At 36.9% G+C, this 19,986-nt stretch overlaps 1 protein-coding gene across 8 annotated transcripts in view; it reads left to right on the top strand.

Annotated features, from left to right (window-relative positions):
* The window catches only part of LOC123768736 (TRAF3-interacting protein 1-like), a 38,558-nt gene that overhangs the window by 11,883 nt on the left and 6,689 nt on the right, over nt 1-19,986 (top strand). For 2 of the 8 annotated variants that reach the window (XM_069317113.1, XM_069317105.1), the window contains 11 exons: nt 236-396; nt 1,404-1,521; nt 2,219-2,267; nt 6,287-6,415; nt 8,241-8,369; nt 10,207-10,395; nt 12,276-12,501; nt 14,744-14,993; nt 16,084-16,278; nt 17,458-17,572; nt 19,061-19,169. In XM_069317113.1, coding sequence (XP_069173214.1) covers nt 236-396; nt 1,404-1,521; nt 2,219-2,267; nt 6,287-6,415; nt 8,241-8,369; nt 10,207-10,395; nt 12,276-12,501; nt 14,744-14,993; nt 16,084-16,278; nt 17,458-17,572; nt 19,061-19,169 — 1,670 coding nt within the window. The remainder of the gene's footprint in view (nt 1-235; nt 397-1,403; nt 1,522-2,218; nt 2,268-6,286; nt 6,416-8,240; nt 8,370-10,206; nt 10,396-12,275; nt 12,502-14,743; nt 14,994-16,083; nt 16,279-17,457; nt 17,573-19,060; nt 19,170-19,986) is intronic. The other 6 variants (XM_069317106.1, XM_069317110.1, XM_069317109.1 and 3 more) reach the window with 6 other exon arrangements.

The following is a 19,986-nucleotide window of genomic DNA, read 5'->3' as shown; positions in this document are numbered from 1 at the left end:
TATAGACATACTGCACTGTATATGCAATGTATATATCCTGGAATATATGGGGAAATGAGCAAACTTACTTTTAATATGTTAAAATACTCAAGATGTGTCATAAATTTTGTTTCTAATAATTCAAATATGGGAAATATAAGGAAATAATAATTCAAATACTCAGTACTGTACTTAAATACTGTATAACTATTTAATAGTATACCTTGCATTAATAGTATACCTTGCAATGTTTCAGGGTTCAAAGAGCAGTGATGATAAGGATAAATCGAGTAAAACAAGCAAGAGTAAAAAAGATGAAGGGAGGAGCGCCAAGAGTGCAAAAGACAGGAAAAGCAAGGATGGCAAAGACGACAAGGAAGGGAAGAAACCTGAGAGAACAAAATCAAGCAAATCCAGGTCAGTGTTTATGATGTGTGAAGTCTGATCCAGGTCACTCTACTTAAGAATGAACTAGTAGGCATCCATCAGTCTCAGGAGACTGGAATTGCGCTCTGGTTGTCGGTCTGGAGTGGCCTCTCCAGGGCGCAAATCTAGGGTAGGTTGGTACGGGGAAGAAGCTGTTACCCATGCAGCAGGTCCTCCCCTCTCCACGTTGCCAAAAGTCTCCAATGGAAAGGCATGAGGTGGAGGGGAATAGTGAATAAATTTCAATGTTACTTTCCTTCAATGGAAAGGAACTATGGTAACTGTATAGTGATGGAAAACTGTGTTCATGTTTAATAATAATAATTCATTGTGTTGGGGGACAGGCAGCCAGATTGAATTCATACATGTTAGGCTTATATCGAGGTGCCCCACCATCCCCAAGGTCGAATTACTGACCCTGCCCAGGATGCAACCCCACAACAAGCTGGCTATCTCCTGAGTATCTACTTACTGCTAGGTGAATAGGTTTATTAGGTGATAGGAGGAAATGTGGTTAGCCATTTCTGTCGTGCCTGATATTCAAACCCGGAATTTTTTATTGTGCGTCGTAAACGAACCCGACTGTGCTACTGGGACCCCACATTACTGTGTTTACCCGGCAGTTTACTGCTACCGGGACCCTAGTTTTTCCTATAGTCAGCTGTTAGTACTATAGGAGAGGATTCATTTATTTTATCAATTTGTTTAATAATTGTTTCCATTTTGGTATATCACGCCATGTTATTGGATGATGCAGAGTAATTATTGCAAGTTTGAATTGTTAATCTGCTCACTTATTCATTATATAATTTATTCGGTATCATGGATAAACAAGACCATCACACGAAATGATAAACTTGTAATATCTAATCCTCAAGTCAAATGCAGTATGTAAATAGATATCTTCATTGCCAAGCATGAAATATTTAATCACTTTATTTTATATAATAATTACATTAATATTATGCCAGTAACTAATACCTTTTACATATCATCAGACCAGCAAGTCGTGTGGGCCAGGTAAAGGAGGCAGGGAAAGAAAACTCTCCACCTCACGAGATAATTGATAGTGAGGAGATAATCCCCAATGGACATGCATCTGTGGAGGAAATGGTAGTATGTTCACAGTTTGACACATTGGTTATTTCTGGGAGGGTCCGCTTGGTAACTTTCCAAAGTTAGCTGCCTGATTAGCTTCAGGAAGCTATCAAGGTAACCCACCAGAAAGAGGCATTTCATTATATTCAATGATAGATTTTTCTTGTGCATATTTTATCAACTATGTTTGAGATTCACCCTAATAAGAATTTATTAGATTTAATTGTCTTAAATAATGGGAAATAGCAGCATGTAGAAGCAAAGGAAACTCCTTCCTTCACAGCAAGATCATTTATTTGGAAAAAAGTTCAGCATTTTGCTGTTAACCCTCTCAGCATCTTCCCAGAGCTCCAGTACTAATAACATAGGGCCTCTTAATCCACTATTTTGATCTTTTAGGATGTAGATTACACAGGTTAACCAGACAGTGATCTGTTTTGATTCACCTTCCTTTCTGGGTCCTTCCTTGGTCGATGGCAATTATGACATACTTTAAATGTAAAGTGTTCATAGACCATTGCTCCATGTGCCTCTCTGAGGGGGGGCCAGGTTCTGGCTCATGGCCCCCGGTAGGCGTAAGGACTCCTATGACTCATGACCCCAAATTCGTGTGGCAAATATCAGTTCGGATAGCTTCAGGAAGCCTCCGGGGCTCACCCAGAAAATGTCATTTCATTACCTTCAACGCTGTTTTTTTTTTTTTTTTATATTATAGGAAGCGGCTCCCCGATTGGCATCAGCAAGACCACGAAGCTCCCGACCAGGTAAGCAAACAGTGAGTGTGTTAGATTAGGGGGGATTTTTATTTTTTTATTTTCTTTATTTGCCTTATATATCCTAGTTATTAAATATAATTATATTTATGTTATTGCAAAACAATGCAGTATTGTACATACATATAATTGTGAATTAATGCAGGCATTTTAGTTTTTTCTCCTTATTTACTATTAAAAGCTGTGTATACCAATTATATCGTTATTGTATGTGCTAATGGTAATATATACGTGGTTTGTAATTGTAAATATTCATCTGACTTTCCTCCTACGTTTTCCATTTTCTTATTCCCAGATTTAAAGATGTTTAAGACTTATTTAATTAAATATAATACATAATAGACTGTTCTAAGCAAGCTCCCATTGGTAACTTCCCTAGACTTCTACAAGAATCTAAACAAGAAGCCTTTCAAATCCATTCCCACTGCCTGTGTGAGACCATTACTTGAGTATGCAGCTCCAGCATGAAACCCACACCTTGTGAAGCATAAACAGAGACTTGAGAAAGTTCAGAGGTTTGCCACTAGATTATTACCAGAATTAAGAGGTCTAAGCTATCAAGACGGGTTGAGAGAACGTGGCTTCACAAACTTAGAGGGTAGAAGAAACAGAAGGGATATGATACTATGTACAAGATCTTGACGGGGATAAATAAAGTGGGTAAAGGAAGCATATTTCAGTTAAAGAGTTAAAACAAGGGGACATCGGTAGAAGCTGGACATGCAATTGAGTCAGAGAAGTAAGGAAGTTCTCATTTCCTGTAAAGGTGGTGGGCATGTGAAATGCATTGAAGGAAGGGGTTGTTGAAGTCAATTCCATCCACAACTTTAAAGAGAGGCTCTAGCCCCAGGGACACAGGTATTTTTCCAACAGTGGTCGTTCTAGCTGTTAATGGGACAGGGAGCTTAGTGGAGGGCATTTCTCAATTCAAAATTGCGGTGACCTCTTGGAGACTCAAAAGGTGCCTAGTTAGATTAGATAAAATAAGTTAAGATGCTTATTCAGATACAGGTACATATATTGTAAATGAGTTACAAACATAATGTTTGATTAATAGATAGAGTTAATACATACGATGCCTGAAGCCACTAATACACACAGCATTTCGGGCAAGTTTCCTCTGTACCTACTGAAGCAACTGAACCACCACCCTGTTGCCATCAGATAGCATCACCAGTGTACACCAAAATTAGGATGCCAGCTCTTTTTGGCTGGTGCTTGCTGAGACTTCATCCACCTCGGACAAAGTCCTAACTTAGATAAGTTCAGTGTAGTTTTCTTAACAAGACCAATATTAAGTCTTAGTGTAAGGGTCTTATATTGAGGTGTGCCTCGGCATTGATAGTGCTTTTTGGAGATTGGCCTCCTTGCTGAGGCATTTGTAGGAACCTGTTACAGTACTGTAATTAGAAAAGGCCAGAGAACTAAAAATCTGAGAACAGAATCCAGACCACACTTATGGTCTTCTGCTTTGCCACAGGAATAACCACAAATCCCATTAAAACCGGCCAAAGGGCAGGCAGAACTGAGAGACCATGTGAAGCACAGGAATGTTGCTCCCCCCCCACCCTCAATAAGTTATATGGAACTACACTGCCAGGGCCTATGGAGGAATTGAGCACAAACTCTGAGGCAAGTCTCACTCGGCTGGGACACCAAGAGAGCCAGGGCATCCTTTCAGAAGCTTCTGGGGTCAATCTTTGGCACCTATTCCTAGAACTGAATCTCAAGATGAGAAAAAAAAGAGAAAGCTGTAAATATCAAAAAGGGCATTTTTTGCTCTCAGAGGAGTAATGCACTCCTTCCACAGATTGCAGGGAGGGCATGATGGTTCTAGTATCTCTCTGTATCTCCAGAACAATTATTGTGGGTAGGGTACCCCAAAGCTTCCACCTCCAGACAAACTTCCTGCTGGTGCATATGTGACTAGAATCTTAGGGCATCTAGTAACCACACCCTGCAAAGGTGGCTGTAAGACTTTGTTGACAGCAGCCTTGCAGCCAATAAAACAATTGGTCAAACCAAGACAAGAACAGCAAAGTGTTAAAATTTCTTATATATCTTGAGGACTAAACTTGACCTCATAAACCGAAGGAGAATGCTAACACTTTCCATCAGCAGGCACGGTAGTTCGCAAGCAACTGTACAGTAGTACTCGCCTAGTTGTACTTGTGGGAATTGAGCTTTGGCCTCTCAACTGTCAATCAACTGATAATTACCTAAGTGTAATTACCTAAGTGTAGTTACAGGATGAGAACTGCACTCGTGGTGTCCCATCTTCTCAGTACTCTTTGTCATATAACGCTTTGAAACTACTGACAGTTTTGGCCTCCACCACCTTCTCACTTAATGTACAAGTTTCTGAGCCTATTGGGCTTTTATCATATCTATACAGTGGCGCCTCGATTAACGAAGTTAATCCGTTCCGGCACGGAGCTCGTCATGTGGAAAACTCGTCTTGCGAAACAACAACAAAACTGTCATCGGAGGACGACAGTTTTGTCATCATTTTGTAGTTAACCAGCGGGAACGCTTGTTAATCGAGCGAAAGCTTGTCAGTCGAGACATATTTTCTGCGAGTGGCTTATTCGTTACTCGAAATGCTCATAACTGGAACCGCTCGTCACTTGAGGTTCCATTGTATAGTATTTGAAACTGTGTATTGAGTCTGCCTCACCACATCACTTCTGTAAGTGAGCCTGCATCATCATAAGTCACATTATGGGAATGCAGCTCGGCCAAGATCACAGTCTCATGTTGGAAAATTTCATACTCATGAGGATGAAAGATAGCTAGAACCCAACAAGGGGATAGTATGGTGTAAGGCAGTCAGCATGCAGGAAAGAAAGGCACTGGAGAGTTAATAAGCTGTTGACAAATATGAGGGGTAGATTGCGGGCTCACTACAGCCCGTGCTACATGGACATTTCGTTCTGAGTAGCTATATCTAAAACAACAACAACATGTGAAGGATTGTAAAGTTAGCAACCCAGGCCAGGCATAGCTAAACTACCCTGTATTTAGTAGTGTTTTCATTCTGTAATTGAACATTTTATTTAGTATTATTTTATACATGGGAGGTTTTATTTATTATTATTCAATATAATAGACAACAATTATCTGTTAGAGAAATGAGCAGGTGGAAGGAATGAGGTAAATATAACTCCTATTACAGATGACCTTCTGGCCCTTGCCTGTACTGTAGATGAATATTTCAGTATTTAGAGACATAAATTTATGCTGTTGGAATATAATATTCCATATCAGTGATAAATCACTACGGATGAATGCACAGAGACCCACATTAAATGGTGGGTACAATATAGGGATTAATGGACAGATCTATGCATAATGAAAGGTGGAAGGAGGGATAAATGAAGAGAGATGGACACAGATAGACTGACATCCAGATTGAAAGAGAACTAGATGGCATGATGGATGGATACATTGAAAAGTGGATAGATAGGAGGGAAGGTTGGAAAGATAGAACAATAGAAGGATGGGAGGGTGCATATGAAACTGTGGGATTGTATGGGGTTTTAGCAGTGTGTATGGAGGATGTGGGAGGCTGTGTCGGGTGTGAGATTGTGTGTTTGTGATGGGGGTTATTTATATACTTTACATTGGGCAATCTACAGTGATATAGAACTGACTAGGTTGCAGTAGGAATAGATCATGTATAGATCGTTTAGGGATCACTGGATCCTATAGTGTTGGCTGCAGCACTCTTGGTTAGGGTACACTTATATGGATCGTGTAGGGGTTATGGGGTCTGTGGTACAGTATTGGTTGTAACTGTGGGATTCTATGAGGGTAAATGTGTGGACATGTATGGTGGAATGTAGAAGTGTGTGTGGGGAGTGTAATGGTGCATGGGAGTACTCTGTGGTGTGAGGGGACTTTTGTGGAATGGTACGGGTGTGTGGGAAACAGATCTGCACAATTTTGAGGGTAAAACACCAGCGTACAATTATAAATATAATATAACAATAATTCATCTTGGTGTATAGATGGTAATGAAGAACCTGAAGATGTTGCCGAGGCAATAGATGAAGGCATAGTTACACAGGAAGCTCGTACAGATGACTCTGAGGTTGCCCCTCTCCCAGAACCATTCTTTGATACACTGGATAATGAAGGTATTGCATCTCAGACCATAGGTGGAACTGAGTTTACTAAATAGCCACACTCAATCCATTTAAAATATAGATGCACAAATTAGTTTAAATAAAATATTTAAAAACTGTACACTGCCAACTCTTTATTTTACAATTTATATAAGAAATTATAATAATAATTCTATAAAATACAATGGGTACTTCTTGAAATGTCAGTAACACAATTCTTTATTGATATTTTCTTTGTTATTTATATACAAAGCTATGTAAGGTGTCATATATACTAGTATAATGTAATACTGTAATTAGAATGTGAATTTGTGGATTCAGCATTGTATCTCTCATGAATTTTAAGTCTATGATGCAGTCACATATATTTTACATCCCTGTTCTTTGGTTTCCATGTTTTGTGTAATATGGAGTTGGCAGTTTATGTGCATGTAAAACAACCATGCAGTAATTACACAACTAATGTCGGCTTTAGTTCAGTATCGGCTTTCTTTTTTTTGGATTGATAAACAGTGGCTATTAATTATATTCACATTTGTGTTTTTCTGGTGAGCACCAAATTTTAAAATCCCCAAATGTATTATTCTGCCCTAAGAAGAATGGCTAATTCATCCCAAACAATATCCAGCGATCCGATCCGAGTCAGCACGTCTCTTGGAAGATTGCTCCCATGAGGCACTAATCTCGTGCACACAGCTAAATATGTTCTTCTCCCACCATAAATGTGACCTTTCCTGTGAGCCTGCAGCTGTATTCACTGTATTCTGAAGACACTTGTATCACTTTCTACATGTATCACTTTCTACATGTATCTCTCAGGTTCACATGTCATGGTAATATTGAATTTGTAATATATGTATAAACTTGTATGTATAATGTGCATCCTTTTCACAGTATTGCACTGTTCTCACTACTTTCTAGCCCCTTCCCACAACACAGTGTTTTTAAACAATTAATCTCTGCCTGTTTGTTGTTTTTGCTGTTCATAGAATTTACAATATACTGTACTAAAAAGGTGATGGTGATATTTCAGTTCAGGAAGAAACTGGACTAAGAGTGTTGTACTTGTACAATAGTTTATGTTTAAATTTGTTTATCTTTAAACAATAACAGTGATGTAATTTGATTAACGACCTTAGTTTACTTGGAAGTGACTGAAATGTTCAGTGTGTGTCATAAGTTCTTGACCTATACACCAGGAAGTAGAAATTTCTGCAAGGATTATTATACTCTAGATATTGAGAACAATATTGACAGATATGAAGGTATACACACATTTATTATGATCTTATAACAAGTTATTTTGATTCAGCAGACATGCATATTGTGTACATTATATTTTTTGTGTCATATATATATATATATATTTCAGCATGTACATCTTATTACATTGTATATTGCATTTTATAATAGAAAAATAGGAACTAAATAATTTCTTCAATATCTCTGCTAGCCCATTTTGCTGCTGGATGGGGTAGGATCCATTGTGTTCATAAGACTAGATCATACAGGGAAGCAGGTCAATATTATAACACAACAGGGAACTTTGCAAGTTGTCTTGCAGAGTCAATAAGATGCTAGGGAGTTACTGAAGATGGATATACTTACTAAACTCTAAGAGGATAGTTCTGTTTGTTAGCTGTGCAGTTTTAAGTTACTTTTGAGTTAATTGGTAAGTTACTCAGAGTATTCATACATTGAAATGAGTTATGGTAAGTCACATTTGCTATTCCTTGTAAGTGATCTTTAATAAGAACATATGTGAGGCTTAAATGTCAGTTCATATGTACTGTATTTATAAAAGATGTGACTAATTTCATCTTGGTACTGTATGTAGATGGTAAAGAAGCTGCAGCAGATTTAAACGAGGCAATAGATGAAGGCATTGTCACACAGGAAACTCGCATAGACGAGTCTGAGGTGCCACCTTTCTCTGAACCATTCTTTGATACACAGGACAATGAAGGTATTACATCTTAAACTCTAGGAAAATTGTGTGTTCACTGAATAGCCAAGTACAACTCATTTAAAATGTATAAAGTAAGAGTTGTTCGAATGAATGCAGTTGAAAATTTAATTTAAGAGTACTTTAGTTGAATTTGAAAATCTAAACTATTTTCATATTATTGCTAAAGATTTGTGTAATCTGTACACTGCTAACTCTTTGCTGAAGTATTTTATGGCACTATTTCATTCAAATCTGATTGTGAAGTGGATCAAAATATTTGTTATTTTGGCACTGCATATTTCCACTTATATATGAACATATAAGCCATATATTTATTTACCAGTTTATTATATTTATGTAATAAGTTCAAATGTATATGTTTTTGTAATACAGTATAGGTATGCACGAGTTAAAATGCAAATTTAATGGGTAGGATAATTTGACATAAAATTTACCTAGATGAGAGTAGACTTTATTTTGTAGATGAAGTTTTGCCTGTAGGGCCATTACTCTTTATCACTGTCAGCACTCTGCGCTCTCTTCAGCTAATATTTACCTCAAAGTCTTTAATGTGGGTTTACTTATGCTACAACCCTACCCTTTGGATTCCATTTTTTGTTGTAAGTAGTTGGCAGTGTATAATACCATATATGAAAGTAAAGAACTGGACATTAAAGAGATAGCATTCACTGTTAGTTTTAATTGAGTTAAACTATGGCTATTAAATATTTTCACCTTGTGTTTGCTTGTGTGTTTGTGTGAGATGAGCACCGGGTTTGGAAACAAGCATATTTGTTTTTAACTTTGTTTTGAAGAAGGTTTGCTGGTTCATGTGACAGTGTCAGCACTTCTAATCCCTCCAGTAAGCTGGCAGGTTTCTCATTCACATAATTTGATAATGTGTGCCTCTGCCTTTCGCTCAGTACATGAGGTAGAAGTTCCCGTGATGATAAATGTATCAAGATCTAGTGACAGTTTTGCTAGCAACTGAACATGATTCTAACGTAGTCCTTTACAATAAAATTTTGATTTGACTCATGCCAGATATATATATATATTTATTCATTATTTATATTTATTTATTTATTTATATATATTTATTTATATATATTTACTTATATATATTTTATTATATTTTTATTTTTTATTTTTTATTTTTTTTTTATCTGAGAAAGTTAAAGTGTCTTCCCCCATGGGCCTTCCTCCTCTTTAGGGGCATTGCCCCAGATAGTGGATGAGGTTTGGCTCCTCTGTAAGGCTTGGTGATTAGTGTAGACTTGATTTACATCTTTCTCTTACGAAGGAAAACATTAAGGGACACATTCCTTTTCAGCTCTGTTCTGATGGCAGCTTGTCTCTCTCTTCGACTAGTTTTTCCCGGTTGAAGGTCAGCATGAGTTTTTCACAATGCAGTTTCCCAACACAAGAACTCTTTGGAGGTAAAGGCTTTCCAAGCAATGGCAGCTAATGGGACAGGCCATCTTGATTTAGATTTTCGAGTGCCCCTAAATTGAGGAGGAGCACTGGACACTGTGACTGCTGGTTGTGCTCCCCACCTTGTCTTCGGTTTATTCAGCAGGGTCAGGCCCCCTGCCTTTCCTAGAGCTGTGCACCTGTTGTTTCATCCTATATTCAGTGGGGGTCTCTAAGATGGTATGGGGCATCGAGGGCCTCATCCTGGTTTTTTGGGATAGTTGTGAAATTTTGATTTTTTTAACCTGCTCATCAACTATAAAAAAAAATTATTATCTTTGTACATGTGTTTCACTGCATTTAATTGACAAAGGAGTAAGATCTATGGATACAAGATGAATTTTTACATGGTCAAACATTTATCTCAAATCTTCACTCTTAGGTCTCCAGTCAGCTGTGGAAGATGGGTTGATGATACCTACAGGACCGGAGTCATTGATTCAGCTGGATGGTGATGTTCAACAGGAAAATAATGGTGAAAGTGAAGAACCACCTTTAATATCACAAACACCTGTTGGAGAAAATAAAGATATTGACCCAGCTATCCTCAAAGCTATGGCTCCAAATAATGGTAAGATATGGACAATACGTAATTATATTCATAGCTACAAATGACATTCTCTCTCACTCAGACATAACCTTTAGTGATAAGAGTTTCTTACTGTATGTAGAATGCCTGTGTTGAGGCATTTAAAGGGCCATAGCCAAGTCCTGTAGGCCACTGTGTTAGGATGGTATGGTCAATTGTACAAAATCATACAAAAAAATGTGGTGAAGATAGTGCATAAGATTGAATTTGAGAGCAAGAGGAGTAAAGGTGGGTATAGGTGGCAGGTCTCTGCCTGAAGGGTCCTTTGCATCCCACTGTTGCAGGTGGACAGACCCCACTGAACATTAAGTGTTAATAGTGAAGCCTGGTTGATGGAGAGGTGGGGGATTGCCTGCAGGTCTTTACCATGACATGATGGATCAGGGATTCTTTAGCTTGCAGATGGTTGCTGGACGTTAAGTCCTGTCCAGGACAAGTCCCTACATTGTCAACACGGCAGTGACTCGATAATAAATTTGTATATCATTAGAATTAGCCTATTTATCACTATCTGTTGTAGAATCCCTATTTACCTTGGGGTTCTGCAGAACCTCAGTTAAGAACTGCTGCTCTAAGATACACTACAGTAATAGCAACCCTGAAGCTCATAGATTGGGTCGACTTTTGCATGGGTTGCATTTCTTACTGCTTTGGGCTTTTATTTAACAGACTCTTTTGACTGATCTGGCTCACAGGATGCTTGCCAGACTTTCAGTATGATCTCTGAGAGTTTTTTTAAAGCGACTCATCTGGCCTCTCGAGATTTTGTGTTGGCAATGCTGGGCAAGTTTGGCTTTTTGATCAACAAGTTGAAGTCCTAACTTCAGTATCTCCTCTGATTGGGGCAGTTCTAACACAGAACTGTGACAATGGCTCTCTTCTGGAAATGGCCTTTGCTTGGCTTGTGTCCCTTCTCTTGTTGTCTTGGATTTCTGGCATTTCTCACATTTAAATTTTAAGCACCTCCTGGGTAGTCTAAACTTTGTCAGTATGGTATATTTCCTGGCTGCATATGACTGAAATCATTGAAACTTTCTCAATTTTTTTCATGTTATGCCAACAATACAACTCAAATAATGTACTCATGTATATTTTAAGTATTAACTAAGGATCTATACAACCTTCAAACTCTCTGTCTATGTGAACAAATCCACAAGGGCCGTGACGAGGATTCGAACCTACGTCCGAGAGCATCCCAGATGCTATATGTATATATATGTCATTGTATTAGTTTAGCAAAATCATTTTTTTTCATAAGTATAGCAGTCATATATGATAGCTCTTAAGACTTGTCCACAATGTTGAATAATAGATTCCTTGTAAAACACTACTGGTACAATTTATTTACTAATGATGTGAACTCGGCAGCATTATTCAAAGTGTATATTTTTATTTATAACTATATATGTGCTTCATTACCTGAGTATGTGATGGAGCTTGAAATGATTGGTTGTTTGGCTTCTGACTGGGTAATGCATAAGTATTGTTGTTAAAGATTCGCTACCTGGATCAAAAAGTTCCAAGTAGCACGGGCTATGGTGAGCTTGTAGTGACTATGCATAAGTAGCAATTTCTTTATTAATTTATCACACCAAGGAATATGCACTCATACCCAATAGGCTTGAATAATTTCTTGACATTCAGGCTTGAAATGTGTGTGTTGCAATTATTCTTTGCAGCAATAATAATAATTATATAGTATCTATAAAGAACACATACTTTACTTTGTTGGGCCTAACCCATTTCCACCCAATTCATTATTTACTTAAGCATTTGTAATCTATAGTACCGAGTGTTGTAATAGTTTTTAATGTTAACATTTACTACTTTCCATATGATATAGAATTTATTGCGTATTCCAGACCAGGTTCAAGGGGATGGGCAGCTAGGTCCTCCACATCCTGAACCTCCAGATTCGGGTGTAGGATCGCTAGATTCCCCCAAGCTTCCTTCAAGAGAGCATGAGAGTTTACCCATGGCCCCAACCCCTAAGCCAGGAGCACAGCCATTAAGAGCATTGGAGCAATTTGGTGACGGACTTCCACCTACGCCACCGCCAGCTGCACAGCTGCCTACATTTGATAATGAGTAAATTTATTCTCTTATTAAAACATAACGGTTAATGTTTCTTTATGAGCTTCAAATGGCATTTCTACTGTCACAGGAATTTAATTTACCTGAATTTATCAGAGGGCCACAATCTCTAGTGACCTCAACAAGGACAGGAAGGTGGAGGCTTGTCAAACATCCCCCTCATTATTCCTGATGATTTTTTTTTAGCGGAATTTTGAACTGGAGCACTGTTTTAACATTTACAACTTTGACAGAAAGGTAATTCCATGGGTTTATTTATTGCCCTATGAGTGAAAAAAGCACCTCCTGTTTTGTGTCTTCCATTGTGGCTTGCAAACCATGATGCAAGTGCCCTGGTCAGTCACCGGGAGCCAGATTTACAAAGCAGTTATGCTAGTACTTACGAACGTGTAAATCTTTCCTCAATCTTTAACGGCTTTGTTTACGTTTATTAAACAGTTTACAAGCATGAAAACTTCATAATCAACTGTTGTTATTGTTATAAACAGCCTCCTGGTGCTTCGGAGCTCATTAACTGTTTAATAATTGTAAACAAAGCCACCAAAAATTGAGAAAAGATGTACAGGTTTGTAAGTGCTTGCATAACTGTTTCGTGAATCTGGCCCCTGGCTTGCATTGACAGCTGCATTGAGCCTTGGCCGAGGTCGATCCACGGATATTCTGATATTCCTGTGAGACCTGTAGAGCCTGATAAGATAAGACAAAGACAAATATTAGGAATCATTAAGCTGCATAATTCATTGGCATCAGCTATAGGAGTGAGCTGCATTATAATGACGAGTAATGAATTGTCGTATATAATAGTTTTCTGGAGGAACTTTCTCTCGTGCACAGAAAGTGGGATTTTTTTTTTTTTTTTTTTGCATAATCTACATGGCAAATGCTCTAACTTTTCCTAAATGATCATCAATATAACATGAGAAACAAGAAAAAACATATATAAAATTGAAAAATTTAGATTTTTAAATCTGCTTTAAAAATATTAAATATCACCAATTCTTCATTTGGTGTTGTTGTGGTCCGAGAATAGCATATGATCTTCATGTGTATCATTGTAGAATATAGTTTGGCAGTATAGTTTATTGTAAAAAAATTGTCAATGTGGCATTTTAAATATGCACCAAATTTAGACGAAAAAAATTGATAACTCCAAAAGTTTGGCGTTTATGAAAAATCCATATGATGACATTGTAGAACAGACAGCCTTGCACGTTATATGTGAAAATGGTAGGAATCAGTCAGAAACTTGATTTTTGAAGATGTCTCAAAGTTGAAATTCCTGTTTTAGAGATAATTGAAGTTATCGACCATGAATATGGTAGTTCTAATTTATTAATTTACTTGTATGTTTTAATAAACATTGTTTGGCATTCGTACTCGAATATATGAAAGTTGTAGGTTGAAATTAAATGAAATGTGTCGAAATGAAGTCAAGAGAAAAAATACCCCCCCCCCCCAAAAAAAAAAAATTGGGATAATTATAATGGGTTAGGAGATATATATGTATACTTTATATAAGTGATAAAGCCCTAATCTGGTCCCCATTCAGCAAAACAACCTAATGAGACAAAGAAAATAGTGTTTGAAATCTGTGAAAAAATTGGCCAAAAACAATTCAAAGTCACAAGTTCTGCCACCTCTGGCTGATTTACCTGTTGACAAATTTCGTTCCAACTTCACATACTTAGTGACTGGTATGCATTCTCCAAGATGTAGAAACCACAACAAAATTAAATAAGAGACAAAGGAGAAAAAAAAATCACCCCCCCCCCCCAAAAAATGGAGGACATAAGAAATATTGATATTGGGCATTGTATTTATACGATAAATAATAAAATACAACAATATAAAATACTTATTCATTATTATTTGTGTGAAATTTTGCCCTCCAGGTGGCAATCAACAATCCTTGAAGGCACCAGCTGCATATCCACTTTGTGGACCTTCTTTACTACCACTCTTCTTCTTTGTGCGTCGGACAGGTGCTTGCATCTCTTTCTCACTGCATTATTTATGAGTTCCACTAACTAGGAGATGTTATTGTTATCATCAGTAGCAGTTGCGCACTTTTTTTTTTATTCATATAAAATCCATTTCTTTAACATATTGGGATGGAATTTTCACGACGTTGATGCCAAATAACGTTAGATTTATTTAACATTTTATACTATATTTCATGTGTGGGTGAATATTTTTTCATTTCACGTCCCCTTAAGAATTTTAAACAACTTTACAGAGAATATCCTTCAGGAGATACAAGTGTGCGACCTCGAACTGGTAGACGCTCAGCCCGACCCCCCAGTGCACGCCCAGCTCCTCCAAAAGTTCGAGAGAGACGAGAGATTCCCAAGGAAGAGTTACAACGCCCTGGCACTGGTAAACCAGTTGCTAATGTCATCCTCTCCTCTGGTGCTGGCGATGATGATGATGATGATAATTTTGTAGTTGAGGAGACAAAACCTACCGTGGTCATGGATGAAGACTCGGTAAGTTTTATCTTCAGGATGTCGGAAAAAGGTTTGAGTAACCTGATACTTAGTGCATAGTAAGATCACTGATAGTCAGAAGTCTTTTTTAAATCTGTCCATTTTCATTAGATCAATTTTCATACAGTTTTTTATCTACTAAAAAATAACTTCTTTAAAACCAAGACATATTGTTCATAATATATATTAAAGATTTTAATATAAATTCATTTATCTCTTGGTGGGGGTGATCCCTTTACTCAATTTGTTCCCTTTTGTCACAATTACTGCCAAATACAGTATGTATGTACTCTTATCCCTATTGCTCATGCTCATCTAAATCCTTCTCTTGTGAGTTTGTCCATTCATCCATCCATTATCGTCCATTTATTACTTTCATCACAGCACAGAAAAAATTTGTTAAATATGTTGAAAGGTTATTTAAAATATCACTTGTCTGTTTCTTGTTTCATAAAGAAGATACAGCATCATGGATGAATAAGCACTATTGCACTCTAGTAGCCATTTAGAGTAGTACTGTACTGCATCATAAGACCAACTGTATAGTGCTTCTCGCTAATTGTCATATACAGTACAAGCACATTCATGCCTTTCTTGAATGGCATGAAAAAGATCAATTTCTTTCTGTAGTTATTCACTTGGAGCCTAATGGGATGTTAGTGTCCAGCGCAAGGTTTAGTGTTTAAAGCTAGTTTAGCCTCTAAGTGTCATGTTTAATTTCAGTCCAGGTGTTTAGCTTTCGAGTGTCTTGTTTAACTTCACTCCAGGTGTTTAGCTTTCGAGTGTCACATTTCAGTGGCAACTACTCTTGCCACCGTTTTATCTTACCAACAAGTCCCTATCATTATTTTATGAGTTTGTGCATTTCCACACCCATTCTTGGTATTGTACTTGATAAGTTCTTTACATTTTTCAAAAACATTTAATGGAATGTTGATCTGGCTTTTTAAACAGAATTATTACTTTTTACAACACTTGTATAAACTTTCCAAGTAGGTAACTTTTCAAACTATTAAAAATTGAGAAAATGAATGTGATGAATAACTGAAAACAAATTTTAGCTCAATTATAAAATGCATACTTTTGCCAGCTTTCCATGGATGCTGCAGCATCTGGTGGTGCTGCAGCAGCTGCGGCAGCAGCAGCAGCAGCTGCAGCAGTTGGAGAAGATGGTGAGGGAGCAGGTCTTCTAGTTGCTCAAATATTAGAAACCAAAAAAGAGTTAGAAGATGGACGTCGTAATGCTTTTTCTCCTGAGACACCAGGTCATAGGCGTGTCCCAATTGTGAGTACTAATCCATTAGTAGTTTATATATATATATACAACATTTGTATACTGTACTTGGGTAGCAGGTGTTCCTTTTAGTTTAATATGACTGCATTGCTAGTGTTGTTGATCTTATAGTGTAAGCTGTCTTGAGGTTATCTTGAGTTATCTTGGTTATCTGTCTATGCTTCTAACTACAGTATTTTCTTAGTATTAAGAAGAACAATGAAGTTACCAAAATTCCGGGTAAAGAAACTCTAATAATTATTGAAAGATTTATTTTCTACAACATTTCGTTCCTCTCGGGAACATCTTCAGGTAAAGAATGAATGCACGATGTAAATCTTTTGGTTAAACACACACGTGAAAGAGTTGAAGGAATGTGGGATGAGGTGGAAGGGCAATCAAACATTGGGTAAGGGGATAGGGCCAGTAATGCAGGGAAGGTGGGGTAGGGCCAATCAAATGAGGTAGGCCTTACCCAATCAAACATTGGGTAAGGCATTGGGTAAAAAACTGATGGGCGTGAAGATCTTGGTAGAGACGTCATTATCTGGTAAGGTTTGGTTAGGTCACATTCACTCCTTCGACTCTTGTGCACATGTGCATTTAACCATAAAGCTTACATCATATATTCATTATTTACCTGAAGATGTTCCAGAGAGGAATGAAACAATGTATAAAATAAATCCAGATAAATAGTAAATAATTACTAGTTAATTTACCATGAATTTTGGTAACTTGATTGCTCTTCATAATTCTGATACTAAGAAATAAGAAGCATACATATATATGCAAAACATACCACATTGAATTAAAAAAGTTTTTATATAAACCTTTGAGGTAATTATTTTTGTGTCAATACAGTTATGATTTTTTCCTGTGTTCTTTTCTAATTTATTGTCAAGCCATGTTACAAGAGGAAAACAAGTTCCTTGAAGCATATTGAGACATAATGAGCTTCTGAAATATTAAGATATATTTATCAAATAAATGTGTAGGTAGTATTTCTTGTTTTTGTTGTGGAATTTTAATATATACCCGGTAATTGCAATTTTGTGTATCAAACCCATGTAGATAAAGAGTAGTAATATAAAATGATTAACCGAGCAACTACAGTACCGTTCATCTCGGTTTGTATTGTGGCGCAAACTGGCAGCGCTTGCCTGTACTGAAGAAGTTTTCATTTTACCACAGGAACAATCTCTCTTGAGTGATGCCAATCGGAAGAAAGAAAGAGAATTAATCCAGAAAGATGTAGCAAAGCTGAGCAGTTCAATTCAGTCCATAACTAGATCTGTAAATCCATTAGGTAAGTCTTAGGAGTAAATAATGTTGATAAATAAGGCATTATGAACATTATTGTATACAGTATTGATAAGTTTTGCTGATTTTCTTCCAAATCTTAAGTAATCACTTTTCTAGCAGGCAGTTTGAAGGTTATTGGTACTACAAGTGCACATGAAAGTGTCTATAAGTCACACTTAGCTATAAGTATGTCTGCTAGTCATTTATACCTGGCATGCTAATTACCTCTTCTCAGCATTATTGTTTTCATCAAATTTTGTCTTTGATGAAAAACAGATAGAATTGGCTTCAACGACTTCCTCCTCCAATGCATTCTACTTGCTGACCTTGATTGTACAGGAAACAAGAACTTCCTTACATCTCTTCAATTCAGTTGCATGTCCAGCTTCCACCGATGTCCCCCTTGTCATACCTCATTTTAATTTAAATAGGCTAACTTTGTCCACTTTTTCTTATGCTCTTCAGGGTCTTGTATGTAGCACACTTCCAATGAATGTTATATGTAGTCCTATGTGTACACTCCTAATACCATATATGTATTAGTATTAGGTAATACATTCCCAATTCAATATGTACTTGTAGTACCATGTGTACACACATACAGTGTCACCCGTACACACCAAGTATCACCTGTAAACTCCCAGTATCACCTTCAAAAGTCATAAAGAAAAGGATTGTAGAATATTTGGGGAGAGTAAATTTTATAACAGAGGCGCAACACAGCTTCAGAGAGGAAAAATCATACTCGACAAGCCTGATTGAAGTCTATGACAGGGTCACCAAAATAAACAAAAGAGAAAGACGGTTGGGTAGACTGCATTATATTTATTACTAAAAGTAAACAATGTTAAAATTTAAAATAAACATTAATTAATAATGCTGGGTCAATCCAAATTTTCTGCATATATTTGACATTATGGGTCACTGTTCTGAACTTCCAGTTATAATTCCAGTCTCCAAATCATTCCCGATGTTTAAGGTTTCCATTATTTATGTGGGTTTTTGAGAATGCGCTGTACGGTCATATTTAAATATGTACTGTACTTGGAATATATCATGCATGTTAATATAAAGAACTCCATAGCAACATTCATGATCTACAATATTAACAAAATGCTATCTTCAGAAACTTGATGAGGGACCACATATACTATAGGAAGTTTCTCAAAAAGTTAGTCATTTTCTGTCTTATTTACTAATACTTCACGTCCACTTACTTACAGATCTTTCTTTTTATAAATCATCCCACTTCTCTCAATCATAATCCTTCCCATCTTTAATTCTGTAGTGCATTTTCATCCTTATAAATAAATGACTTGTCATTTACTTACTGAATAAAAAGTATTACCTCTTCCTTACTCTGGTTGTTCTCTATCTGCTGAAGCAGACTCATTTATTGATATACAGTACTATGTAATAATTTATAATAAAATATAGAAACTTAAAAAACTCTTAACACTTTCGCGCATTAACACTTTCTAACATCTTACAGCTAAGATGTTAGATTACCTGCAGGAAGACCTTGACTCAATGCACAAGGAACTGGAAATTTGGCGTAATGAAAACAAACAGTTGACACAGACTCTCAAACGCGAGCAGAGGTACAGTACAATTATAATTTGTATGTGAATGTATTACTATTATGAAGCTGCTGCTGACATAACATATATAAGATGCTTAAGAGTAACCAACAAGTTATTTCCACCATATGCAGCATGGCAATGTATGATGAGGTTTTCCTTCAAATAACTCACAAATGAGTCATCAGTGTTAGGGTGGTGGTCATACAGTAGAATGCTTTAGAATTCTTACAGAATAATTTTGCATATTGAAAGGCATTGCTTATCAGATACATGATCTTGACTGTTTTAAGATAATTCTATCCATTTTATAATTTGCCAATAATTAGGTATTTAATGCATGTAAAATAGATATTGTTTCTTGGTTATCACATTATGATGGTCTTTAAAGTAATTCTTTTTGTCTTCGGAACAGAATCGTGCATAGTCAGATAGGACAAAATTGTACACTTATGTAACCTCTTTCCCTGGGCTATATGCTCTTGTAGTTCATTTTAAAATTCGGCCTACATCTTTTAGGTTAGGTTAGGGTATAGCACTAAGTATACTTGCTTTGGTGATGCTTGTGATCGTAAGCAGAACCTGCTCTTCTAGTGTGTTTGGTTTCCAGTTTGATAGGAATTAATCTTTTCTCTGTTTAAGTTGAATTACAGCTCTATGCATACTTGCTTCTGCAGTATTTGCTCGTACTGGTATATATAACCTGCTCAACTGGGGTGTTCATTTTGGTGATTTTTCCTGGATTTAAGCCTCCACTGGTTAAGTTTAATTGGGGTATTAAGCGTAACTGTGCTTGGTAGTACCCGTGCTCATTTCTAAACACTGCTATTCTGGGGTG

Source organism: Procambarus clarkii, chromosome 86 (genome assembly GCF_040958095.1).
Source record: "Procambarus clarkii isolate CNS0578487 chromosome 86, FALCON_Pclarkii_2.0, whole genome shotgun sequence".
NCBI classification, from domain to species: Eukaryota; Metazoa; Arthropoda; class Malacostraca; order Decapoda; family Cambaridae; genus Procambarus; species Procambarus clarkii.
Note: the sequence above shows the minus strand (reverse complement) of the source record. Positions and strands in the feature narration are given on the sequence as shown.